We start from the raw sequence: 26,876 nt of genomic DNA on the forward strand, positions 1-26,876 counted from the left end.
GAGACCAAGAGGTAGCACCTGGCTCCTGGCTTTGGATTGGCACAGCTCCAGCCGTTGCAGTCATTTGGGGGAGTGAACCAACAGAAGGAAGACCTTTCTCTCTGTCTCTCCCTCTCACTGTCTATAACTCTATAAAATATAAAACTCAAATAAAATCTTTAAAAAAAACCATAATATTCTTATAAGTAAATTTGCCTGCTACCCCAGAAGAAAACAAAATATGACAGTACCAAGAAAATAAACCATGATGTTAAGTTACAAACCCACTTTAACAATTCTACTTCAAATCAATGCTGAGGTTTTGTTAAAAGTAAGTCAACTCACAGGAAGTAGTATTTATAAAACAGCAACAAAAGGGAAAAGATTACTAAACAGGTTTTTGTGTTCTACCAAAGCTAAAAATCTATCTTTGAAACAGTTTTATTTTAGTTCACCAATACATCAATAATAGTGACTGAATTACTAAGGCCTCTGTCAGTGAATAATTTTTATATGAAAGCTTTGAAAATTATAATTTAATGCAGTAATTTAATTCCTGTGCACTTTCCCAGAGAAATGTAAACTTAAGCTAACACAGAAACCTACGTACACATTAATAATAGGTCTTTTTGTAATAGGTACAAAATAGAAACAATAGGTCATGGTTAAATAAACTGTGCTACATCATATTTTGGAATATTACTTGGTAATAAAGCAGAACTGACTATTCATACATGCAGCAACCTGGATCATGATCTCCAAAGAATTATGCTAAAAAAATACAAATTACAGATTGAATGGTTTTGTTTATATAACAGTCATTAAATGACAAAATTACACAAATGAAGAACAATTCATGGTTGCCAAGGATTAAGGAGGGATGAGGGTGGGAGAGATACAGGGCCATAGTTGTAAAAGGGCAAAAGAGGGGTCTTTGTGGTGGAACCGTTTGGGATCTTGATTACATCAATGTCAATATCCTGGCTGTTTAGCAAGATTGTTTGCAATGGGAGAAACTGGGTACAGCGTACCTTTACATAAAGGTAAAGGGATCTCCTTGGATTATTTCTTGCAATTGCATGTGAATCTGTAATCACTTCACAGTAAGACTGGGGATGAGCATTCAGAGTAATGGTTAAAACACCATGAGGGGCACCTGCAGTCCATATGGGAGTGCCTGGCTCCACTCCCTATTTTCAGCTTCCTGCCGATGAGCACCATGGGAGGCAGCAGGCTCAAGTGGTTGGATACCTGTCCCACACAGGAGAACTGGAACAAGTTCCTAACTTCTAGTTACCATGAGGCCTAGCCCCAGCCATTATGGGCATTTGGGCGATGAACCAGAAAATAGGAACATTCTCCTTGCCTCTCACATGAATAAAATATTTTTTTTTAAAATTACACAAAATATATTTTAAAAAATCAGAGTTTGTCAACTGTTATCATGGTAATTACCTGAGGTAATCACCTGAGGGAGAGACAACCAAATGTAAGAACATTTCTAACCACATTATTAAAACCAAGCAATAGTCTACTGAACCCATTTGATCAAAATAACTATGACACTTCATATTTTACTATTCATAACATTTATGTGATTTTATAGAACTTAGCATTTAATGACAATTTTCCTTTGAAAAACTGTGTGTGTTTTAAATTACAACTACTTTTGTTCTCAGATCTTCAGCTGACTAGACGAAATGTATTACAGCTTGAACATCCTAAATTCAAAAACACAAAGTGCTGGAAAATCTGAAACATTTGCACAGTTTTTGGTAAGGGATACTCACCCTGTCCTAACTCACGAAAGGCAAGGATACAGCTTCCTCAATGTCCCTCTTCCAAAGCCTGGCCATGCTTGTATTGGTGCTGATGGCTGCCTAGGAATAGTCTGAAAGAATATCATGTGCGGCTGGTGCTGTGGTATAGTGGGCTAAGCCTCTGCCTGTGGTGCCAGCATCCCATATGGGTGCCAGTTTGTGCCCTGGCTGCTCCTCTTCTGATTCAGCTCTCTGCTTATCACTTGGGAAAGCAGTGGAAGATGGCCCAAGTGCTTGGGCCCTGCACACATGTGGGAAACCCAGAAGCAGCTCCTGGCTCCTGGCTCCAGATCAGCACAGTTGAGGTCTTTCTGGGGAGTGAACCAGCGATCTTACTCTCTCTTCCTCTCTCTGTAATTCTGCCTTTCAAATAAGTAAATAGTCTTATAAGAAAAGAGAATATCATGTATAGGCATCACACTGTGGGTATCATCTAGGCAATCAAGGTTAAAATGAGTACGAATCAATTTGTTTAAAACTTTTTAATTAATGTTTTTACTAGGAAATTTGATATAATGAATTATTTATCTAGCGAGTTGTGTTACAAAGGCAACTTTTTAAAAAGGCAAATGAAATTGTTCCCTTGAAACATGCATCATAAATGGTATTAAGGGTCTCGAACTAGTTTACAAAGCAGTTTACAAAATGATGGGGGGGTGGCAGCGCCCTGGCTCACTTGGTTAATCCTCCGCCTACAGCACTGGCATCCCATATGGGCACCAAGTTCTAGTCCTGGTTGCCCCTCTTCCAGTCCAGCTCTCTGCTGTGGCCCAGGAGTGCAGTGGAGGATGGCCCAAGTGTTTGGGCCCTGCACCCGCAAGGGAGACCAAGAGGAAGCACCTGGCTCCTGGCTTCGGATGGGCGCAGCACCAGCCATATTGGCCATTTGGGGGGAAGAACCAACAGAAGGAAGACCTTTCTCTCTCTCTCTCTCTCTCTCACACAGTCTATAACTCTACCTGTCCAAAAAAAAAAAAAAATGATAGAGGATGGGTATCAGGCAGAAAGAAGAATATCCAAGAGAAAATATACAAAGGTGCTCCCAAAGTGGAACTCAAAATTCAATCATTTATGGTAACAAGAATCAGTAGGTGGTCAAGATTAAGTCATGCAAAAAGACAGACCAGATGTTAGTACGTTAGGGGACAAGAAGTTGACCTGTAGGAAGGTGGATTTACAGATTTATCGTTTCTATAGAATAGTGTCTTCAAAGTTCCTAATGCTATTTTGGAATGTTGATGCTTGCCAATACACTATGTGAAGATTTCAGAGTGACACTTATTTTTCATCTTTCAACAGTTTGAGCTAGACATTTAATAGCTGAATTATTTAGCAGAGGTATCAAAATAATAGGAGTACTTGTGAAAGTACAGTTGGGTTTTTTGATTCTCAATTCATTGCCTTGTTAAAACTGACTTTGCTTCTCATTCAGTCACTGACAAATTGACAATAAGTGGTAAAAATCCACTGGTGCATCAGTCAGTATGAGATTCAATGTAAGATTCAAAGAGCCCATTTATTCTAGCAAATTTCACATGAGATTTTCAAAACATTCTTCTGTTTACTCATAAAAGAATGGGATATTTTCAGTAATAAGCTTGGACTTATAAAGGCACATAAATTGCATAAAGAATAAAAGAAAAGCACAGAACACAATAAACCAAGGTACTGCTAGATGAAAATAAAAATAAGTACTAAAATGGCAAGTCTTCAGGCATTAAACCACCGTTCTTCATAAATAATGTATTTTCATTATGATACATTATTTTACATAGGCTACATGATAAAGTGTTTCAAGAGAATAATCAAGTTCATGATTATAACCTGCTTCAAAATTACCACGTTATCATTTTCAGATGCAGGCTCTTTGCAAAGAAAGCCAATGGTAGTGGTGGTGGTGGCACCTATCTGTTTAGATTCAGGTAACTAATCAACTTACAAACACCTAAAAAAGCAGGAGTATGAACTAAAAGCTACTCAGTTTATAGCTCATCCTAAACACCTGTAGAATAATTGCACCTATTTCTTTACATAGCAAAGTGTCTATGACCATCTTTCCCAGTTCAAGTGCCTTATCTTCCCCAATTATATTGTAAAGTTTACCATGAATTTCTTAAAGACAGAGACATTACTGAATCCAACAGATTATAAAATCCCTTTTTGGGTACAAGGCTTAGCAAAGAGTCTGATATAGAGCAGGGGACTGATGAATGTTGGTTGAAATAAACTAAAATGAATCACTTTAAAATAAGATATACTGAAATAGAACACAGTAACTCACACTCAGTAGGACTCCAGCAAGTTTGAGTATCTGAAGCACAATTTGTCTACCATCCCCTCACTTACAAATCTGGTGGCAGCGAAGAATAAGTTATCTCTCATTAGATCAGTCCTTGCTGTCCACTCAATTTAAGGCACCGTGTCAGAATACATGATGTATTTCACTGCAAAATGGTTATTACTGGCTTTCATTTTACATGACTGTGTAAGATTCTCATGAAGGTATGGAAACTGAAAAAGGCTGTTCAAGTGCCTGCTCTGGTCATGGCTCTGACAATTCACTGATTATTGTATATATTAGCAATATAACTGATTCCTTTGAAAGCAGTAGACTTACTACATTAGCAAATGAAATTACTATTTTGTGGACATAAATGTTTATATAAGTTCTATGTACATTCAAAACTCCCTGGTGAGAAAGAACAGATCTAGGAGGAAACTGTCTTCACTTAATTTTTTAAATTATTATTTTTCTTCTTCTAGAAGAGTACAAATCTGAGTTTAAAAAATTCATCCTCTCACTTGGTGAATCCTCCGTCTGCAACGCTGGAATCCCATATGGGTGCCGGGTTCTAGTCCCAGTTGCTCCTCTTCCAGTCCAGCTCTCTGTTGTGGCCCGGGAGTGCAGTGGAGGATGGCCCAGTGCTTGGGCCCCTGCACCCGCAAGGGAGACCAGGAGGAAGCACCTGGCTCCTGGCTTCAGATCGGCGCAGCACCGGCTGTAGTGGCCATTGATTGAGGGGGTGAACCAATGGAAGGAAGACCTTTCTCTCTCTCTCTCTCACTGTCTAACTCTGCCTGTCCCAAAAAAAAAAAAAAAAAAAAAAAAAAAAAATCATCCTGTTGAAACATTTTCACAGCACTGGTAGGCTGTCTATATGTAAAAATTAGAGTTGAAAAATTACCCATATCCCATGAAATCTGGATCATTGAGTTCCCATGAACTTAAGTATTCATAGAAAATATATTTTCAGATGAACAACTTTGTCTCAGTTGTTGAATTTCCTTGAGGACAAATGGCAGGATACACACCTGCCATGCAGGCAAATGATGAGTTGGGCCTTTCTCATTTTAAGATTCTAGTCCCCACTAACTACCATTGTAACTCCTCTTCTGTTTCCACCCAACTTCTCAGAAATTCTGTCTCAGAGTGAAGCCTCCAATGGGCACAAGCACATGGTGAACAAATGAGCCCTGCAGGGCATGGCTGTGGCACAATGTGAGATGTGAAGCACCCATCAGAATGCACTGCTCAGCTCCTGCTTATTTTCATGTTGAAGAGCCCAGGGGATCCTCAGATCATGTGTTCATGGGAATGCAACACTTCTATTTTCAGAGACTGAGAATTTCAGGTAAACAACTTCAACTTTCTCCATTTATCCCAAAAGGTAAATTGCAATAAATTCTTGAAAAGTCAGGACATTCTTGATGAGGAAAAAATGCAATGAAAAGAGAATGCTTGATGTTCTAAGAAATGGCAAAAGCAAAGTACTAGATGGGCTCCAGAGAGCATCAAGTCCAACTCCTTCATTTTACAGATAAGAAAACTAGCCCACGGAAATCAACTGATTTGCTCAAGGGATACACACCTGCCTAGCAGCAAAGCCAGGACTACAACTAAAGTCTCCAGATATCTGTTAAATGATTGACTACTGGTTTATATCAACATCTCCCAAGCCTCCCTACTGTTTTAAGTTCTTTGTTTTTGTTTTTTAAATTATTTGAAAGTCAGAGTGACAAAGAGGGATGAGAAGGTGGGACAGAGGGATCTTGTCTGTCTGGTTTGCTCCTCAAATTCCCTCAACAGCAGCTAGGCGTGGGCCAGGCTGAAGCCAGGAGCCAGGAACTCCATCTGGGTCTCCCACAAGGGTGGCAGGTACCCAAGTACTTTGGCTATCTTCTGATGCCTCTCAGAATGCATTAACAGGAAGCTGGATTAGAAGCCAAGCAGGACTTGATCACAAACATTCTGAAATGGTATGTGCTGCACAATAACACCTGCCCTCCCCCCTTTCCAAGATTTCCTTCCTTGCTTTGTCAGCATCCTGATCTCAAGCATTCACTTAAAAACAAAATGAAACAAACAAAAAATGATTAATTTCAGACAGAAAAGACAGCTTAATGAGTTAATTTATAAGCAGCATTTGGGCAAATGGTGTTAAATAATCAACACTCTAACAATTTTTTGCACATTGACTAACTAGCAAAGACATTGTGCCAAATGACTACTACCCAGAATTAACAATTGCAACAATTGCATACATATGCAAAATGTATGTTTCACCTTTTGCAAGTGTTTCTCTTCTGCAAGATAATACTCTTACATGGTAATACTATCAGTTTTCAGCTTTTAAAAGTAACACTTTGTTAAGGTGTGTTTACTCACACCTCCTACAACTTGTTGGTTAGTGGTGCTTAATGCCTAAGCATTGCCTACCAAAAGAAACTACATCTCTATTTTAAAAAGTCCTTAATTATCTTGCTGGATTCTCTCCTTTGTAGACAATCTCTTCCAGACTATCAAACTCATAATAATTTTTCTTCAGTAGTTTATCTTTTCCCTGAAATATTCTATAAAAATCCATAATTATTTTGACTAAACCCACAGAAAGCAAGCCAATAACTTGCCTCACATACAATACACGCTGCCAAAAGCATCATAAAACAACATAATGTAAGAATAAGAGTAATGACTTAAATGTATTAACTGCTGGCCTTGGGCCAGGCCCTGTTTATAAGTGCCATGCATGGATTAACTCACTTAATCCTCACAGCAACCATACAAAGTGGATACTTCCATCACTCACTTTTATAGATAAGCAAAATGAGATCCAAAAAGATTACATAATTTGCCAAGTTACACAGCTAGCAAGTTGCAGTGCCAGAATTGATCCCTGACAGCCGAGCTGCTAACCATGACACCTCACTGCGTGCCTGCCACTTGTGAAAGCCCAAAGCCCTTCCCTGGCCTAAACTGTGTCAATCTTGGATGGGCTGGGGGCAGAGAGCAACACCATGAAAACACTGCACACTTTACTCCTTCCCCTTACTTCCAAATAAAATGAACATGAATGAGGTTCAGAAGTTTCAAAAGAAAACTCCAATTTCCTTGTTGCTATGATTTGGCATACAAGGAGGAACAAGATTGACTATGTACTATGAATATGCATGCTTAGATAACTTTTTTCTTCCTGAAAAAAATAAGACACTGAGGGCTTCAGGAATCTGGAGCTGAAATGTAACTTAGTTCAACATAATCCAAATTCTGCATTTTTTAGAAAGGAGGATGCCATCACCCAAATGTTAAATGGTTTGTCAAGATAATAGTTAGTGGCAGATTGCCTGAGTACTAGTTTGGGGTCTTTTTTTTTTTTTTTTTCACCATCTTCATGTTTGCAATTTAAGAGAAAGCCTAAAATGGATAAGAATTTCAGGAACCACCCATCCAAAGTATATTTGTAAGTGGAGTGTGGGTTTTTATGAAAAACTGCATTCTAAGTTTTCACAGGACAGGCCCTGAAAGCTGGGAGAGTATTCTGATAGCCCCACTTCAATCACACAGTTTACTGAACTTGCATATGTAGTATTTGTATGGCAAAACCCATTCCTAATCTAAGTTTCACCTGGAATACAAGATACCACATCTACAGTTTTGGTCAGTGGTCCTCAGTCCCCTGAAAGGGGGCTTCCTCTGCCTCTGAGAGCAGACAGATGTGGTAATGATAGCAGTGGCAGTGCAGGGAAGGGGGAGTGGGATGAACACCTTTGGATATTTGCAACTAACTGAATTTCTACTTAATACAGGATATCTAGAAGTCAAATACATCTTGGCCATCACAGAAAGAGGGTTCCTGTTTCCCCTGGCCTACTCTGTGCCTACTCTTCATGGTGACTTGTGGAGTTTGTGAGGACTATATGATAACAGCACCTGTTGACAGGCACTGGCACCCACCCAACAAAAACTGCTTCACGTGCCATGACTTAAAATAACTCAGACACTTCCATATTTTAATTCATATTTTTATAGCATTAAAATTGTATAACCCAATAGCTAATGATATTTTATCATCTGCAACGAATCATTAGAAATGAATCATGGGGGCTGGCACTGTGGCGCAGTAAGTTAATCCTCTGCATGTAGCGCCAGCATCCCATATGGATGCCGGTTCTAGTCTCAGCAGCTCCTCTTCTGATCCAGCTCTCTGCTATGGCCTGGGAAGGCAGTGTAAGATGGCCCAAGCACTTGGGCCCCTGAACCTGTGTGGGAGACCAGCAGGAAGCTTCTAAATCCTGGCTTTGGATCAGCTCAGCTTCGATCATTGCGGTCATTTGGGGAGTGAACCAGCAGATGGAAGACCTTTCTCTCTGTCTCTCCCACTCACTGTAACTATCTCTCAAATAAATAAGTAAAATATTTTAAAAAAACAGAATCATAACAATCTACAGTGTCATCAGGACTATTTATAAAATGATCAGTGATGTAGCCAACATTCATTGGTATATCAAATAAAAGAATATTCAAGTTATGAAAAGAAAAAAACAATTTGGTCAAATGATGAATGAAACGTCCAAACCACTTCTAAGTTTAATTGAAGAGCACCATCATCTGACACCTCCAATTTAGTACAGGTAGCACAGCCCCAAAAGATTAAGGTAATTCCACTGCATTATTAAATTGATGATATGTGAACCGTTTGACTGTTGGGAAACCAGCAAGCACCCATATTGTCTTAGCAACTGAAGGCCCTATCTCCTAAGCATGGTATTTCTTACTGGTGGCATCAAACTGACCTACTGATCGCTATTACTACTTCCTGGCAGTGTATGCAGCTTTGCAACCACATATCCTAAAAACTGTGCTCTTTGCCCCTACTCTCTTCTCTGCAACTATTGTTACTATAGTCTGGCATAAAATAGGTATTTAATTCTCCTAACATACCTAATGGATTGTTTCTGATTCTTCCCTCTTCACTGCAAGAAAGTCACCAAGAAATGGTTTAGCACACTGAAGAAGCAACTATCTCCCAGTACACTGGAGGCTTGCAGGCAACTTCCCAAAGTGACAGATAATTCCATGGATATATATGCTATAGAAAATCCCAGAACAACCACCACTCTTTCTTCCAGTTATGAATGAAGATAGGATGTTCATTTTAGAATCAAGCAAAGTAGGCCGGCGCTGCGGCTCACTAGGCTAATCCCCCGCCTTGCGGCGCCGGCACACCGGGTTCTAGTCCTGGTCGGGGCGCCGGATTCTGTCCCGGTTGCCCCTCTTCCAGGCCAGCTCTCTGCTGTGGCCAGGGAGTGCTGTGGAGGATGGCCCAAGTGCTTGGGCCCTGCACCCCATGGGAGACCAGGATAAGGACCTGGCTCCTGCCATCGGATCAGCGCGGTGCGCTGGCCGCGGTGGCCATTGGAGGGTGAACCAACGGCAAAAGCAAGACCTTTCTCTCTGTCTCTCTCTCTCACTGTCCACTCTGCCTGTCAAAAAAAAAAAAAAAAAAAAAAAATCAAGCAAAGTAGGGAGTTTCCTCTTGATTGAAAAAAAGACAAAGCATTCGTAAAACAGCTTAGTACTTCAAAGGCTTTAGTAAAGGACTGTGCTTACCAGATGGTTGGCATCACCCAGGGTATGAGAATTCTCTACTAAAATCAATCCCCAGTTATCAACATGGGAATTATTTAGTTTACAAATTGGCAATAATTGGATTTTTAAAAATTAATTAAAGTGAATTTCAAATTGTTATGTTAGGTCAGTTTGCCAATTTGCACAGATCAGAAAAGAAGGAAAATTGCAATTCTGAATTAATATAGGTTTAATCCAAGTGCTCAAGGTCATATAATTGCTAACTTTTTTTATTAAACTGAATTTGATAGTAGTTTCTTTGAATTCAAACACATCAGAACTATTCACAGAATTAGATTTATTCAGCTAGTAAATGCAGCAATAATTTATTATTTTTCTGGTTGAAAGACATTTACCACTATTTTCTTCTTCCCTTCTGTCTTATGCTTCACATTACAAGTTCTGCTCCCCATGTCCCTCCCAAAACAGTATAGGTAAGAATAAAGATAACTGAATACTTAGTTTTCCCAACTTAGACTCTTCAGTGGTAACACACAAGACACCAAATGCAGCACCCTCTCCTTATGTAATAATAGGGGGTGGGGCAACAATGCACTTTAATCAAAACATGGTCTAATGTTTTCAATTGTGAAGGTTTATCAGTTTAAAAGCTTCCCCTTTTCAAATATCTTTAACAAACACAATGTATTTCTAATTAGAAGCCTACCTTTACCCGAGGCAGGTAAACTATCTGCAAGTCAATTATGCATATATATATATATATATATTTATAGAGAGAGAGAGAGGAGAGAGAGAGAATCTATACAATTGAACAGGTTTTCGAATTTTGAATGCAGCAGAGAAACTCAATTTGCTTTTGCTTTCTAATCTCGACTTCAAATCAAACCAACACATGTTAAATTCTGTTGTAATTTGATATTGTTACATAATAAAAGTTTCCTGTTGGCATTCATAAACACCTCTCAATATCCTCTACAGTGTTACTCCACACAAATTAAACCTCAAAATTAGAAGCTTCACCGATTATAGACTTACCTAAAAAAATAACACAGCAACCAAAAGATGAACATTACGGGATATAAAGTATTTCATTTTCTATTTTCCTTTACCTTTGGGTCGTTTACCAAAAGGCTCTCATCGTATACTTTTCAGTGCCCTTGATTGACACAAAGTAAAGGATGCAAGACTGCTGATTGGTTGGGCAACTGACATTATTATTTTACTAAATCTGATACAAAATAACCAGCTACAGAGGCTTTCAGTAAATGCAATCTCCAAAGAAAACTGTGTCAAATAAAAGCATACATAGTATGCTTTTCAACATCCAGATGCACTTATTTCCAACATTGATTGCTGTCATTTTCATGTTGCCATTTTCCATAACTGCTTCACAGGTACCAGAATTGAAGATACTTCCATAGCAATACACTGCATTAAAAAGAAAAAGCATTCTTCTACTTTCTCTTTTTAAAAAAAATGCAAGTCTAATTCTAGGGAAGCATCTTTATGTCTACATTTTGCTTTTCTGCATTAAAATGCATGCTAGCCTTCACTAATTTTACATATGAATAACACTATTCTTTAAAAGTTATAGGACTACATTTATCTTTCAAACTCAGAAAACAAGAAAAACTGTGACCCCCACTAACAAATTACATCTTGAAATATACATGATTGTGGTGTCCCCAGGTTACTTCCAGCGGTAACTGACACGCCCCAAATTTAACTGTACCAGACAGTTCTATCTGTCCCATCGCTGACCAAACACTGCTTCTCTGTTTCTATTCATTACGTATTATACGAAGTCTAAACACAGCCCAGTATGATGAGGGCAAAAAAATTCCAATTCTTAGAGGACAGCAAAGTGTTGCATTCAAGCTCTCTCTTGCAGTTCATCCCTGTCCATGAGCACTAACAGGCATTTTGGGTCAGAGCTAAAAAATGTTGGCTGCAAGCTCATTACTCCAAGAACCTTTGGCCCCCAGTTCCTGCAGGTTTTCAGAAAAATCCTAGCAAAAACCAGGCGCTATCCAAACCCCACAAACCAAACTTGCAGAGACTGTGCAACGATTAATAACCTTGGCTGCACCACCATCGGCCGCAAATTCACAGTCCCGGAGACCAATGCAGTAAAAGCCCACGGGAAAGGCTAGCTGGCGCCCCAAAGAACCATCGCGTTTCCTCTCTGCCGCATGGAGAGGCAACGGGAGCCGAAGAGTGGAAGGAGGCTCACCAGCTCTGAAGATGCTCCGGTGACCTCTGGCTGCGCGGTGAGAGCTGGGCCGGGAAGGGGCTAGTGCGGCCGCGGCGGGCCGCCCGGACTCTGCCCCTGAGGCATTCCTCGCATTCCAGCACAATCTGTCGCCAGCCTAGAAGCTGGCAGCGCGCGTCGCTCCCTGGACACACACACACACACACACACACACACACACACACACCTGACTACCGCTGCGCCCCGAGCGGCCACCACCGCCGCGGCGCCTCCACTGCCCGCGCTCGCTGTTTTGTCGCACTCGGCCAACACGCAGCCAAATCCTGGCCCCGTCGGTTGCCTCCTCGCCGCCCGGGTAGCGGGGGAAAGGGGAGACGACAGGGCGGACAGGAACACCCGACCCGCCCGAGGGTGCCGCAGCCCTGCTTCAACTCTGGGCAAGCAGAGGAGAAGGTGGCGGCGCAGGAGGGCAGCCTGGGGGCTCGGGGCTGGGGAGCCGCGAGGGTGCAGCGTGAGGACAGGCGGCGAGGAGAGGGGCGCACTGGACCGAAGGTGGCGGGGAGCTCTCGACCCGCAGGAGTAGGGGCCTCTGGGGCAAACAAACACGAGACGGCAAGCGCAGGCAGCAGGGGCCGTGAGAGGAAGGGTTCGGGGCCAGCATGCAGGCTCGGGGCACTAGGAGCTGCCGGCCGGCCCCGGGGACAGGGGGAAGGCGGGCGCCCCGGGGTGTCGGGGGCGCGGGGCGGCGAGCCAGGCGGCAGGAGCGGGGAAGCCGCCGGGCGCTGGTCCAGGAGATCTCGGCACGGCGCTCTCAAGTTCGGGGCAGGGGGGGCTCCGGATCCGAAAGGCGCAACGTGGGGAGGGGTCGCGTGCGGCGCGGACCGGAGACCCGGGCAGAGTAATCACCGGGAAAAGCAAATGGAGGGTGAAACTTGTGCGCCCGCTGAGGGGGAGGGGAGCAGGCAGGCGAGTGCCGGCAAGAACACGAGGCGGGGCAGGAAAGCCGAGGCGGCCGCGAGGCGCTGGGGACGGAGTAACGGGAGGGAGGCGCCCGGCCCCGCGGCCGGCAGGTCCGGAGGTCTCGGGGGCAGGAGTCTCCGTGCCCTCCCGCGAGCCCGCGCACTTACTTTCCAGGTCAGGCAGCGGCCGTCGTCGCTCCAGGGATCAGGGACATCCGCGCCGAGGGGTCGCCGCTGCGACACCCGAAAAAATTAAAAAAGTGCCGCGGCCGAGCGGCCGCCCGCCCCTCCCTCCCCCACCCGCCCCCTCCCCCGGAGCGGCTCTCCCACCACCCCCGGTGGCGGCGGTGGCCAACTCGCCCCTCTACCCCGTGCCCATGGTGCCGCCTCCGCGGCCGGCGTCGACACGGACTCAGTCCCGGAGCCCCCTCTACTGCCCAGAGGCCGCCGCCGCCGCCCGCCCAGCCGCCAGCCCGCCTGCCCGGCCAGCCCCAGGCTCCCGGGAACGTCAGCACGCCGCCGTCCCCGGACCTGCTCCCCGCCAGCCCCATTGGTCGGAAGGAGAAGGCTGGCCCTCCTCATTGGCCCGGCCCTCATATTGAACGGGCCAATGGGGGCTACGGTTTCAGGTCGCCATAGAGACCGATGCTGTGAAGAGCGAGAAGGCCTGGAGAAGGTGGGGAGGGAAGATGAAGGTGTTTCTGGCCTCCGGCGCGGGAGGGGGCCGGGCGGAGGAGTGCGAGGGGGTTCCGGGGCGCTGGTTCTGAAATCTGGGGCAGCTCTAGCTTTGCCTTCCTGTCAACCCCAACTGTGCGCGGTAGGGTTTATCCCTGGCGTCCAAGGCAGGAACGGCTGAGACAACCGTAGACTTAATCCTGGATGGTGAGAGTCCGGGAGTGGGCGTTTCACTTTTCCTGCGTCCGGGGAGCCCCTGAGGCAATGGCCTTTGACCTTTGAAATGTGTGCAGTTTCTGCTTCACCAGGTGAGTTTGCACCCCATCCTTTGCGTAGCTGCTTCCTCCCGACGTCACCGAGCCCCCTGAATTCTACGTAGGCTTATTCTTCTCGACCACTCCCCTTTCCCTGAGAGCCCTCCTCAAAGGAGACCCAAAGGAGAATTTTCCTTCGGCTGGTATGTTAGTGAGGAAGCAGGCTGACGGAAGGTATGATGGATGCGAAAGGGTCAACAGGTAGTTTAGTGCGTTCTCTGCTCTCCCCCACGGACGCCTACGTGTTAAACGGCTCTGCGCTGTGAATTTGACAGGTAAAGGCGGTTTTCCCTCAGAGGTTACAGGCTGGAGAAAGGGCCAAGTGACAGAGCCCATCCTTCACGCCTTCTGATGATTTCACAAGAGAGGAAAGGAACGAGATTACGCTTGATGGATTCTGTTTTATGTTTTCCAGTGTATCTCTAAATTTGACAAAGAAACCAACGGAGGCGTGATCTGTGCACAAGCAAAAGCCTTCAGCTTTAATAAAGAATGCCATTTTCATTTAAAGTCACTTTGTGCTAGCTTGTCAATACCAGTTGGTATTGGTCAATAACTTTCTTATTTAATGACCACCTGTTAAACTAGGGCTTAGTGGATACGTTAAGTATTTAAACATGACTTTGCATTAGCTTATGGCCCCTGATATTCGTAGGTTCCTGTGTGCGATTTTGCCATTTTTACACTCATCTCTTTAGTAAGAAGACTGTGCTACTGCCCCTCGATTTATATGAACCATATTGTGTGAAAAGGTTTGATAGGATTTTGGAAATTACAAATACTTTGTTGAGAGAAACAGATTAATGTGTGTGTAAGCTACATATGTCTAACTACTGTTCTGAATTTTTAAGTTGGGTGATCTGCTTTTCTATTGGCTTTTGTCTTACTGTAATTGAAGATGACAAAATGTAATCTTAGATAAGAAATGTTAATATGGTAGCCTGACTGGATAAAAAATCACTCCATAACTTGTAGTAAAATTTGAACTTAGTTAGCAATCCTCTGCAAGGTTTGATTGTGGAACAAAACAGGAGACCATGTGATGTTCCCCCTAAATATTATCAGGATTGTGAAGGGACCAGTCCAAGAGCCAGGAGGTGCTGTCTCATGCCTTGCCATCTTAGAAATAAGCAGCTGTTAACTTCTGGCTATATTGTTGTTGTTGTGTGTCTGTTTACAGAAGAATAGAAAAAATGAAATGAAATTTTTACAAGTAAATAATGTTTTAATGTACTGACAAGACAGTAATGATTTGGTTTTTAAAAATTTCAATTATATTGAATGCATGGAAGAAGAATATAATGGAAAGAAAAAAATGGGTGATTAATTTTTTCTTGCCTTAGGCTAGCACAGAAGGAATACATAAAGAACTCCAGTAATCTTTTCATTTTGTATTTTTCTCAGATCACATATTTGACAAGAATTTTGATACTGTGTTACTTCATGTTTTTAATGATTAAAGTGTAAGTAAAATCCACCATGAATAATGTTCCTTGAAGTAAGTTATCACTCAACAGTAATTGTTTTCTTTGTTGTATTTAATTGAAAGGCTACATTTGAACTTGCCTCTGTACTGCTAAACATTGCTGGAAATGGTTAACAAGTCACTTTATTCCAGTAGAAGGTCATGCCATGCAGACTTGGCTGTGTGTTCACTGAGTCTCTAAATTCCTTTGTTCCTCAGGAGAGCGATTATCCGGGGCACTTCCCCGACATGTGCCCTATTTCTGCTTTGCTGGAGCCCCACTGTCCTTGGTCTTCTGCCTTCCTGCAAATAATCATTCCTCATACTTGACTGAGGGACCCAACATGAGGTTCCTCAACTGCCCTAAACCTCAGTCTCTGTTTTCACACATCTTCACCTCCTCTAGTCCCATCTCAGAAGGGGTATCCACACTTCTCCTGTAACCTCATACTCTACTTGTACTCTTAAACACGCGCTATCCTCTCTTCACAGTTGATTATAATTTCTCTTAGGTTATGTTTTACATGTTGTCCTGCAAAGATTTTTCCTAGGGATTCCAACTATCTGACCTTTTGTAAATCCTTGTTCCTTTCACCCTACCTCTACCTCCCATCAGCTGGCCTTTCCTTTCACCGAGAAACAATCTTACAGGAATTCCATAAGGCTTCTACTTTTCCCCCCAATGTTTTGGCCCTTGACTACAACTGAAATTATTCTGAGGATTATGCTCTTTATCTTCAACATACTACTTAATTTTTCCAAGTAAGTTGTCTCTTACAAAAGTGAACTTTTTAAGTTTCAATGATCCAACTTTAGATTTCCACTGAAGGGTGCAAATCAATGTGGCTCAGCCCTAGGATCATTAGAAAGGAAGCTTTAAGCCTGTTAGCCACACTACCACGGTGAATCTAAGTACTGGGAGATGGGAAGAGAGGCCTCTGCTCAGGCTGACTGTGGGGCCTACAGCAAGGTTGAAAAGAATGAAAAGCTTTGGTGACCCCACCTAAAAAACAAATGTCAACAGCAGACATCCAAGGAACTTTTCAATTACCAGCTTAGAAAGAAGTGAACCTGAACCTTTCAAGATTATAAAATGTTGTAACTTTCCAGTTTTCATATCAGCCATAATGACGAGTGGTAAATTCCTTTAAAAAAATGTACCAGATGAAGCAAGGAATAGGAATGGGAGGAAGCTAAACACTGTCTCTTAGATGTCCATGGAGGAGGTGGGGCCAATGGAGATTAAGCCCCCATTAAAGTATACCGTGCTGATAGTTGGTGAGTTTTTTAAGGAGGAATGTTAGGGCAGGGCTTGTGGCACAGCACATTCATCTGCTACTTGGGACATCCACATCTCATATCTGTGTGCCTGGAATGGACTCCTGCCTCTGCTTCCAAACCAGGTCCCTGGTAGCACATCCTGGGAGGAAGCACTTGGACCCCTCTCACCTGGGTGAGAGGCTCACATGAAGATTCCAGCTTGTGGCTCTGACCTGACCCATCCCTGGTTGTTTTGGCCATTTGGGGAATGAGTCTGTGGATAAAAAACCTCTCTCTCTATCTCTCCCTCTCCCTCTCTCTCCTTCTACCTCCTCCTTCCCTCCCTTTCAAGTAGATGAAAATAAATAGTCATTTAAAATCACTACTGTTGAATAAATAAGTAGAAAAATAGGGATACTAAAACAGAGACAAGTATTAAATGTGGGATACAGTAATGCTGTAAGCTGGGCCTTAGAAGGGTTGCTAGGGCTTAGTAATAGTTCTACTCAGGTGGTTACAGGATTTGCTGTGCCCCAATCCCATCCCCATTTTCTGAATATTGGAACACAACCCCCAACACTGCCTCAGAGATCCATCCCAACTGTTACTTATAAACCCTTTTCTGAATGTTTCCCAGCCAGAGGCGGTTCTAAGTAGGGTGATTTCTATGTTAGTGTGTTATATGTGGCTCTACCTATCCCACCATGTGGCAGTCTGTGGGAGAACCTTCTTAGAGGATAAGTTCCATGTCATGATCATGGGTGTGTCCCTCACAGTGCCTTAGGTTACCAACGCACCTCCCACTCTAAGCTAAACCAATATTCATTGATCTCTTTCTCAGTGCTTGGAAGAATTTGACTTCCAACAATGAGAAACTGGAATCAGTTAATGTTGGAAGATAATTAGAAAAAGATGAGATTAGGCATTCATTGTGTAAAAGTGAGGTAAAGTAAAACAGAGAGAAAGCCTCCCAAGAGAGAAAAGTCTCAGATCTTACCTCTGTCAGGTTATGGGGGAGGGGACCTGTGTGAGAAGTACTGGCTGTATGTGCTTTGTGCATGTTCAGAGATAAGGCTATAGGATTAGAATTCTATGTACTGGGGAGAGGAATTGAAACTCAACATTGCCAAGCAGATTAAATAAAGGCACTTAATTGCCTCCCCCATATGAAGTATCCAAGTTTCTTTGTCTCTTAGAACATGGTAGTACCAGGATAATTTCACAATTTCGTAAAATCAGAATGTTGTCAAAATCTGGTGTGGGTAGTAGACATGTTTCCTCCAACCTAAATGCAAGACCTTGAAGAAGGCAGCCGTGCATGCCTGAGACCATGCCTCTGGTTTTGGCATCAGTTCCTGTGGGGTCCAGATGCAAATGCAACCAATCCATTGGCTGTCAACCCATAACCTGTAAAGGTGCCAGTCAGTCAGATTCTTTTCCTGGGAATTTGGAAGTGAGAAAACAAGAAGCCAGACAGAGTAATTGCCTTGCCTCTAATATTTCCTAGGTTTCTGTTGAGGGGGTACCACAATATACTACACCAAATTATCCCATATTGATATAAAAATTATTTTGAATTGAAGGCAACTGAGGCAAAGCAGATATGATGAAAGCTGTCTCCTCCCCTTTTTATCTAAAAGCAGGATATAAATTTTCCTTTATGAAAGTACAGTGGTTCCTGCCCACCCCTTCACTGTACTTCATCCACAGTAGATGCATTCCAAGACTTGCACTGAATCCTGAATATACTCTACATTTTTTTCTATGCATATGTAACAAAATTTAATTTAGAAATTAGGCACAGAGATTAGAGACAATGACTAGTAATTAAATGAAACAACTATAATAGTAAACTGTGATAAAAGTTTATGTGAATGTGGACTCCCAAAAATAACTTTTGTACTGTATTCACTGTTATACTTCTGATAATATGAGATGACACAATGCATGATGCGATTTAGTGAGATAAATAACATATGCATTTGTGATGTAGCATTAGGATACTACTCACCTTCGGACAATACATCAGAGAGAGGATTATCTGCTTCATTTCACAAGATTTTATCACACAATTCTGAGCAGCATGCAATTTAAAATTTATTAACTATTTATTTCTAGAATTTCTCATTTAATATTTTAGCTCACAGCTGACTATGGGTAACAGAAACCATAGAAAGCCAACGATTGGCTACGGGTGACTACTGTGACATAAATTTCCATATTTAAAGATGTCTCTTTCTCTGGTGTCAGGAAGATAATTATTACTGAAACCAGCCATTATAACTGGGTAGACTCTTGTGCACATAACAAATCTCACTAAACAACCCTCTATAAGTCATTTATTTCCAAGTTAACATAATTCCCTCCCTACCCTACTCCCTTGCAATAAGCCTAAACCCTTTTTTTCCCATCAAACCTCTTCTCCACACTTTACCCCCTTTGTTAAGATAGTATATAAATCCTAAATTCTTTTTTTTTAAGATGTATTTATTTACTTGAAAGTCAGAGTTACACAGAGAGAGAAGGAGAGGCAGACAGAGAAAGGTCTTCCGTCTGCTGCTTCACTCCCCAAAAGGCTGCAACGGCCGGAGCTGTGCCAATCCGAAGCCAGGAGCCAGGAGCTTCCTCTGGGTCTCCCATGACTGGGGCCATCCTCTACTGCTTTCCCAGGCCATAGCAGAGAGCTGGATCAGAAGTGGAGAAGCCAGGACCCAAACTGGCACCCATATGGGATGCTGGCACTGCAGGCGGTAGCTTTACCCACTACGCCACAGCACCGGACCCATAAATCCCAACTTCTTTTTTTTTTTTTTTGTATTTTTATTTATTTATTTTTTATTTGACAGGTAGAATTATACACAGTGAGAGAGAGAGACAGAGAGAAAGATCTTCCTTTCATTGGTTCACTCCCCTAATGGCTGCTACAGCAGGCGCTGCGCCCATCTGAAGCCAGGAGCCAGGTGCTTCCTCCTGGTCTCCAACGTGGGTGCAGGAACCCAAGCACTTGGGCCATCCCCTGCTGCCCTCCTGGGCCACAGCAGAGAGCTGGACTGGAAGAGGAGCAACGGGGACTAGTACCCGGCGCCCCAAATCCCAAATTCTAACTGCCACCATGAGTCACATTTATTTGTGAACTCCTATGTACACACTTAATTTTTTTCCTCTTGTTAATCTATCCTTTGTAAATTTAACTTGTAGGGCCTCAACACTGAACTTAGTAGGATAGAGGGAATGTGGTTTTCCTTTCCTGTTCTTTAGTAGGATAGAGGGAATGTGGTTTTCCTTTCCTGTTCTGTTCTCCCCATGTGGGCATACTTAAATAATCCTCTTTTTGTTTGTGGTGTTCCATGAGATCTACTTTTTTTTTTTTAAGATTTATTTATTTATTTGAAAGTTAGAGTTACACAGAGAGAGAAGGAGAGGCAGAGAGAGAGAGAGAGAGAGAGAAAGAGAGAGGTCTTCTATCCACTAGTTCACTCCCCAATTGGCTGCAATGGCCAGAGCTGAGCTGATCTGAAGCCAGGAGCCAGGAGCTTCTTCCAGGTCTTCCCATGTGGGTTCAAGGGCCCAAGCACTTGGGCCATCTTCTACTGTCTTCCCAGGACATAACAGAGAGCTGGATTGGAAGTGGAGCAGCCTGCACTCGAACCGACACCCATATAGAATGCCCACACTGCAGGTGGAGGCCTTACCTGCCACCCCACAGTGCCAGCCCTGAGATCTACTTCTTATCATCACCCTGCCCCATTCTTTTGCTGGTTTCATCTAGTGAGTCTCTATTTACAATCAAAAGCCCTTGCTAAAATATGCAAATATCTTATAGCAAAAGAAAAATTATGACTTTCTTGTTTAATTATGAAGACTCACAGTTGAAAATTTCTAACAAGCAAAGAATGTAAGAAATGAATTTTCTATCTAGTACCAAATGTTGAAAAACTAGGTTGGCTGTTTTATTCAGTGCAGTGTCTGTTCCTCCTACTGTGCCCTGTCAAAGTTCTGTATTCCTCAATTTTAGTCCTCTTCTGAAATTGGATTCAGAAGAAAATTTTGAAAAAAATGAACAATATTGCTTTTGCAGGGTATGATATTTTACCACCATTAGCATAGGAAGAAAATATTATAACTTCTATATTTATGCTAATTTTTAAAGAACTGAGCTAAAAAATATAAGAAAATTTATCACAGCTCTCAGTGCCCCTATAACTCAATGGAAACAAATTGTGAAGTTTAAGTTCTGGCAATTTTTAAAAAAAGCCTCTTAGGAAAATAATCAGATGTCATCCAAAATTGCTACAATATTTCATCTAAAACTATTGATGTGCAAAAAACTGAAAAAGGAAAGTATGACCAAAGTTAAGGAAAATAGGTAGCCAATAGACTCTTTGATCGGGCCTACTTATAGATTTAGCAGACAACTAATTCTAAACAGCTACTACAAATATGTTTTAATATTTAAAGAAATGACTTAGTAAATATAGGCTCTCAATAGAGAAGTACAAGCTATAAAAAAGAACCACGTGGAAAATTTTAGAGTTAAGAACTATAATAGGCCGGCACCGCGGCTCAATAGGCTAATCCTCCACCTTGCAGCGCCGGCACACCGGGTTCTAGTCCCGGTCGGGGCACTGGATTCTTTCCCGGTTGCCCCTCTTCCAGACCAGCTCTCTGCTGTGGCCCGGGAGGGCAGTGGAGGATGGCCCAGGTGCGTGGGCCCTGCACCCCATGGGAGACCAGGAGGAGCACCTGGCTCCTGCCTTCAGATCAGCGCGGTGCGCTGGCTGCAACGCGCCAGCCATGGTGGCCATTGGAGGGTGAACCAACGGCAAAAGGAAGACCTTTCTCTCTGTCTCTCTCACTGTCCACTCTGCCTGTCCAAAAAAAAAAAAAAAAAAAAAAAAACTATAATAACCACAATTTAAAAATCCATTAGGTGTATTTCACAGCAGATTTGTGATGGTAGAATAAAGAGTGATAAATTTGAATATAGATCATTAGAAATGATCTAATCTGAAAAAACAGAAAGAGAAAATATCAAAGAAGAATGAGTAGAACCTCCCAGACTTGTGGGACAGCATTAGTTACCTATATACATACACTGGGAGTCCCAGAAGGAAAAGAGGGATAGAACGACACAGAAATATATTTGAAGAAGCAATGTCTAAAACTCACAAAATTTGGGGGGAAAATCCTTAATCTGTTTACCAAAGAAATTCAGCAAACTCCAAAAAGGACAAACACAAAGAGAGACAGAACTAGATATATCTTAGTAGGATTACTAAAACCTAAACATGAGAAAATTTTATGGCAGCAAGAAATTAAAACTCTTTATGCACCAGAGAACCATAGTAAAATTAATAGCTGATTTCCCATCAGAAATAAAGGAAACTAAAGGGGAATGAAAGGACATACTGAAAGTGCTTTAAGAAAAAAAATACCTGTCAACCAAGAGTTCCCTAACTACTAAAACAATCCTTCAAAATGATGATGACAGTCCTCAGAAATGGACCTGTGTTGGAGATGTACCAATTACCAGCATAATCTACATGGCAGACAGACTCAGGGTACCTGGCAAGTCAGCCATCTCCATTTGGAAAGCAGCACCTTACTTAATACCAACCCTGGGGACATCAAATGATCAGCACACTAAACTGCTCTTATAAACTGCTCTATTTAAAGTTATTCTAAAATAAAATCTCAGAAAATATGGCTCCATTGCTTTTTTTTTTTTTTTTTTTTTTTTTTTTTGACAGGCAGAGTGGATAGTGAGAGAGAGAGACAGAGAAAGGTCTTCCTTTTGCCGTTGGTTCATCCTCCAATGGCCACCATGGCTGGCGTGCTGCGGCCGGCGCACCGCGCTGATCTGAAGGCAGGAGCCAGGTGCTCCTCCTGGTCTCCCATGGGGTGCAGGGCCCAAGCACCTGGGCCATCCTCCACTGCCCTCCCGGGCCACAGCAGAGAGCTGGTCTGGAAGAGGGGCAACCGGGAAAGAATCCAGCGCCCCGACCGGGACTAGAACCCGGTGTGCCAGCGCCGCAAGGTGGAGGATTAGCCTATTGAGCCACGGCACCGGCCTCCATTGTTTTTTTAACTCCTGATTTCTCTGTCTGCTTTGCAGAGATGGAAATATGCTTGTTAGAGCAGTAGGAGAGAGAGACCCCATGCAAGAGCTCTCGCCTTACCGCATCCTCCAACCTTGGAGGCTGGCCTTTCCATCCCTGGGCACTGTTTCTGTTATGTAACAGGTCACCAACTTTGCCATCACAGGGCTTCCACACAGCTGGTTATAGCTTCTGGATATCTCTGGGCCTGGACTAGGGGAGCAGCTCAACAGCACCTGCTAGTAGAAGTCAAGAACTGCCATAGTTTTTTCTACAGTTTAATAAATTTTAAAAACAAGACAAAAAGATGTCGAGATGCTGTAAAACCAATTGACAAATCCAAGAACGTTCACATTAAAAATTCTCAGCAAACTGCTGGTGAAAGGGAATTTCTGGCCAGCACCGGTGGCTCAATAGGCTAATCCTCTGCCTTGCGGCGCCGGCACACCAAGGTTCTAGTCCCGGTTGGGGCACCGGATTCTGTCCCGGTTGCCCCTCTTCCAGGCCAGCTCTCTGCTGTGGCCCGGGAATGCAGTGGAGGTTGGCCCAAGTACTTGGGCCCTGCACCCGCATGGGAGACCAGGAGAAGCACCTGGCTCCTGCCTTCAGATCAGCGCGGTGCGCTGGCCACAGCATGACGGCCGCGGTGGCCATTGGAGGGTGAACCAACGGCAAAAGGAAGACCTTTCTCTCTGTCTCTCTCTCTCTCTGTCCACTCTGCCTGTAAAAAAAAAGAAAGAAAGAAAGAAAGAAAGAAAGAAAGAAAGAAAGAAAGAAAGAAAGAAAGAAAGAAAGAAAGAAAGAAAGGTAATTTCCCCAATGTGACAATGTGCATTTAGGAAAAAAACTAGAGTTAATGACACATACATGGTGAAAACCTTAATAATTTCCCCTACAATTGAGAATAGAGTCTATGGCCATATAACACTGAACACACCTTAACTTGTCTGATACATATTAGTATTTGGATGAGAGAATAAATAAGAATGCTTAGTCTCATCTCTCTTATTCAATTTTGTATGGAGGGTCCAGCCAGTGTAATAAGGAAAGAATGATAAATTAAATCTATATATATTAGGAAGGAAACATTAAAGCTGTTTTTATTCACAAATAACCTGATCCTATACACAGAAGATCCAAAAGATTATATATAATATATATACACATATCCATTCGTGTGTATCTTAACAATGATTGAGAAATGTTAAGCATTTTTGTCATTATATGAATATCATAGAATATACTTATACATATTAAAATGTCCATGCTATAACTAGGCAATATAATCTTCTGAGACCACTCTTGAGTATGCAGTTCATGGTTGACTGCAATGGTATTATGAGGTACATGATGTGTTGTGTGTGAGTGTGTGTGTGCATGTTCTAGTAAGCTAATCAATTCATTAACAAGTTCACAACAATACAAGATCACCATAAAAAAGTCTTATTTTTATATGAAAGGAACTATCCATCTGAACATGAATTTAATTTCCTTTACAATATGCTATTTAAGAATACATTTCAGAAAAGAGGTGTGATTCCTGCAATCCAAATTCAATGTGATCCCTTTCAAAATCTCAGCAAGTATTTTTTATAAATGGATAAACCAATCTTAAAATTAAAATACATAGAAACAAGAATGCTAAATTCAATTTTGTAGAAAGAACAAAAAAAGAAATAATATCTAATTTCAAAACTTACTATAAATAATAGAATATAGTATTGATATAACAATAGCCATTAAGATCAATGAAATAGAAGGTATAGCAATTAGTCCTTACATTTTTGGTCAATCACTTTTCACCAAAGATGCCAAGGCAGATCAATAATGAGTGTCTTTTTAAGAAATGATGCTGGGATAATTGGATATCCATATGCAAAACAATGAACTTAGACTTTTACCTCATACCATCCATCACAGACCTACATCTAAAAGCTAAAATTATAAGACTTTTGAAAATATGGTAGAAAGTCTCTGTGACCCTGCTTTTAGCATTATTATACCAAAATCATGAAGTATAAAAAGAAGAAATTGATAAATTGGATTGTTTCAAGATAAAATGTCTTGCCCTTCACAAGAAACCACTAAGAAAATGAAAAGACAAACCTCAGACTGGGAGAATTTTTTGCAAAGTATATCAAGTAAGGACTGTACATCGAATATATAAAGAAGTTCTAAACAAAAGTAAACATCATAAGTTAGAAGGCAAATAACAGAATTTTAAAAATGAGCAAAAAACTCTAATGGATATATCATTAAAAGTATATACAAATGATTCATAAACACATAGAAAGATAACCAACATCATTAATGATTACAGTGATGCAAATTAAAATCAGAATATACTACTATGCACCAGTAAATGAATATAAGACAAAAGATTGACATAGCAAATGACAAGTATTAAAAAAAACTGGAATTCTCATAAATTGCTGAGTGGAAAATAAAATGGTATATGTACTTTGAAAAAGCATTTGACAATTTTTTAATTTAAAAGTAAATACCGTGCAATTCTATTTTAAGAAACATAAAATGTATGCCCTACAAAAACTTTTGCAAAACTAATACCAGTGTTATTCATATTAGGAAAAAACTGGAAATAATCAAAGTGTCCATTACCAGCTTTTGAGAAACACAATATGTAGCACAATGGAATACTATTCAGCAATGAAAGTAATGAACTACTAATACGTGCTGCAACATGAATAAACCTATGAAACATTATGCTAAGAGGAAAAAAGCCAGACACATGTTGTATAATATCATTTACATGAAATTTTCAAAAAGGGAAAAAGAGAGGTGGAAATTATATCAGTGATTGCCTTGGACTGAACTGGGAGGGTTGAATACATGAGGTGGAGGAAGGGAAGTATGATTATCTTCTTAGAATTGTACCTGTGAGGGGCTGGCTCTGTGGCTCAGTGGGTTAATGCCCTGGCATCCCATATGCGTGCCAATTCGAGACCCAGCTGCTCCACTTCGAATCCAGCTCTCTGCTATGGCCTGGGAAAGCAGTAGAAGATGGCACAAGTCGTTGGGTCTCTGCACCCATGTTGGAGACCCAGAAGAAACTTCTGGCTCCTGGCTTCGGATTGTCATGGCTCCAGCCATTGCTGCCAATTAGGGAGTGAACCATTGGATGGAAGACTTCTCTCTCTCTCTCTCTCTGCCTCTTCTCTCCCTGTGTAACTCTGACTTTCAAATAAATAAATACATCTTTTTTTTTAAAAAAGAATTGTACCTATGAAATACATGAAATGTTATTTTTACATTAATAAAAATTTTTAAAAACACAAGTAGTTACAATGGAATGTTTTCTAGAGATGAAAATGTTATAAAACTAGATAAAGGTGATGATTGCCCAATTCTGTATATTTACAAAAATAGTTTGATTGTACAATTGTAATGGTTGTATTTTTATGAAATGTAAATTATATCTCATTATAACTGTCATAATTAAAATACCTTTTAAAATGACATAAACATATCTTAAAACTCTCATATATGGTGCAGGCATTGTGATGCAGGGGCTAAGCCTCCACTTGGAATGCCCATATCCCATATTGGAGTGTCTGGGATGGAGTTCTGCCTTCACTTCGAATCTAGCTTCCTGCTAGTGCATTCTGGGAGGCAAGAGATGAAGGCCCAAAAGCTTGGGTTACTGCCATGCGTGTGGTAAGCCCACCTGGAGTTCTTGGCACCTGGCTTTGGCCTGGTCAAGCTGTGGCTGTTATCATTTAGGAAGTAAACCAGCAGGTGGAAGATTTCTCTTTCTCTCTCTCCTCCATCACTCTACCTTCCAAATAAATAATCTTAAAGATAAATGCTATTCCTATTTTAAAAACTCATATAGGAATAGTTTGCACATTTAGAAATAATTTTCTAACATGATTGAAAATATTCCAAATGGCATTTCAATAGATTTAGACTTCATTTATTAAATATGAGTTAAGAAATGTTGCAGTGAAAACTGATTGATATCAGAAAAGTCAGAAATTACTAGAGCAAAAGGCTAATTGTGCATGGAGTTGAAATTTGAGTATCATACTTGAGTATATAAAGCCAAGTTCATACTTGTGATATTAAAACAATTTTCAAGGTATTACAATGTTCTCCATCACAAAAATTCATTAGAATTATCAATACTATATATATCAATATTATATTTTTTAGTACTTCTGGATTTTTCTACATTTGTCTTATATGTTTTATATAATGCTGAAACAG

The 26,876-nt window shown here is 41.6% G+C and overlaps 2 protein-coding genes across 34 annotated transcripts in view; one reads left to right on the top strand and one right to left on the bottom strand.

Moving 5' to 3' along the window:
- Positions 1–13,142, bottom strand: part of PKP4 (plakophilin 4) — a 255,756-nt gene extending 242,614 nt beyond the window's left edge. For 19 of the 28 annotated variants that reach the window (XM_070070834.1, XM_017342867.3, XM_051849505.2 and 16 more), the window contains exon 1: positions 13,006–13,142. The gene's annotated coding sequence lies outside the window, so the exon portion shown is untranslated. Of the gene's footprint in view, positions 1–11,899; positions 12,173–13,005 lie in introns of those variants that run through there. The other 9 variants (XM_070070832.1, XM_070070831.1, XM_070070830.1 and 6 more) reach the window with 4 other exon arrangements.
- Positions 13,143–13,383: 241 nt separating this feature from the next.
- Positions 13,384–26,876, top strand: part of CCDC148 (coiled-coil domain containing 148) — a 309,680-nt gene continuing 296,187 nt past the window's right edge. For 2 of the 6 annotated variants that reach the window (XR_007920653.2, XM_051849516.2), the window contains exon 1: positions 13,522–13,820. Coding sequence is in view for 1 of the 6 variants with exons in the window: in XM_051849516.2 (XP_051705476.2) it covers positions 13,796–13,820 (25 nt within the window). In the remaining 5 variants the exon portion in view is untranslated. Of the gene's footprint in view, positions 14,102–15,230; positions 15,290–26,876 lie in introns of all 6 variants that reach the window. The other 4 variants (XM_051849519.2, XM_051849517.2, XM_051849518.2 and 1 more) reach the window with 4 other exon arrangements.

Source organism: Oryctolagus cuniculus, chromosome 3 (genome assembly GCF_964237555.1).
Source record: "Oryctolagus cuniculus chromosome 3, mOryCun1.1, whole genome shotgun sequence".
Lineage (NCBI taxonomy): Eukaryota > Metazoa > Chordata > Mammalia > Lagomorpha > Leporidae > Oryctolagus > Oryctolagus cuniculus.